The 284-nt window shown below is 68.3% G+C and overlaps 1 protein-coding gene across 1 annotated transcript in view; it reads left to right on the forward strand.

The window, feature by feature from the left end:
- Window positions 1–162: 162 nt before the first annotated feature.
- Window positions 163–284, forward strand: part of Sowahb (sosondowah ankyrin repeat domain family member B) — a 3,810-nt gene continuing 3,688 nt past the window's right edge. Inside the window, exon 1 of the mRNA XM_019206874.2 lies at window positions 163–276. Coding sequence (XP_019062419.1) covers window positions 163–276 — 114 coding nt within the window. The remainder of the gene's footprint in view (window positions 277–284) is intronic.

The raw sequence follows: 284 nt of genomic DNA on the forward strand, positions 1-284 counted from the left end.
TCCAACACCACACACACACACACACACACACACACACACACACCACCCCTGCCATTACCTGCGCAGCGCAGAGAGCGCTGGGACCACCCTTCGTGGCCTTTGTCTCCGTGTGCCGCCAGGCGCCTACCTGCCCGCCACTCACCTCCTGGAGGCTCGGCAGCAATGGGCGAGACCTGGAGGGCGGAGGGACGACAGGGGCGGTCCGGGAGGAGGTGTCGCCTGGGCGCAGGTGAAACCGACTCCGACCTCTCCCGGGAACTCGCGCGGCGGGGACTGGCGTCGCC

Source organism: Fukomys damarensis, unplaced genomic scaffold (assembly GCF_012274545.1).
Source record: "Fukomys damarensis isolate Sample0158 unplaced genomic scaffold, DMR_v1.0_HiC HiC_scaffold_32, whole genome shotgun sequence".
NCBI lineage: Eukaryota > Metazoa > Chordata > Mammalia > Rodentia > Bathyergidae > Fukomys > Fukomys damarensis.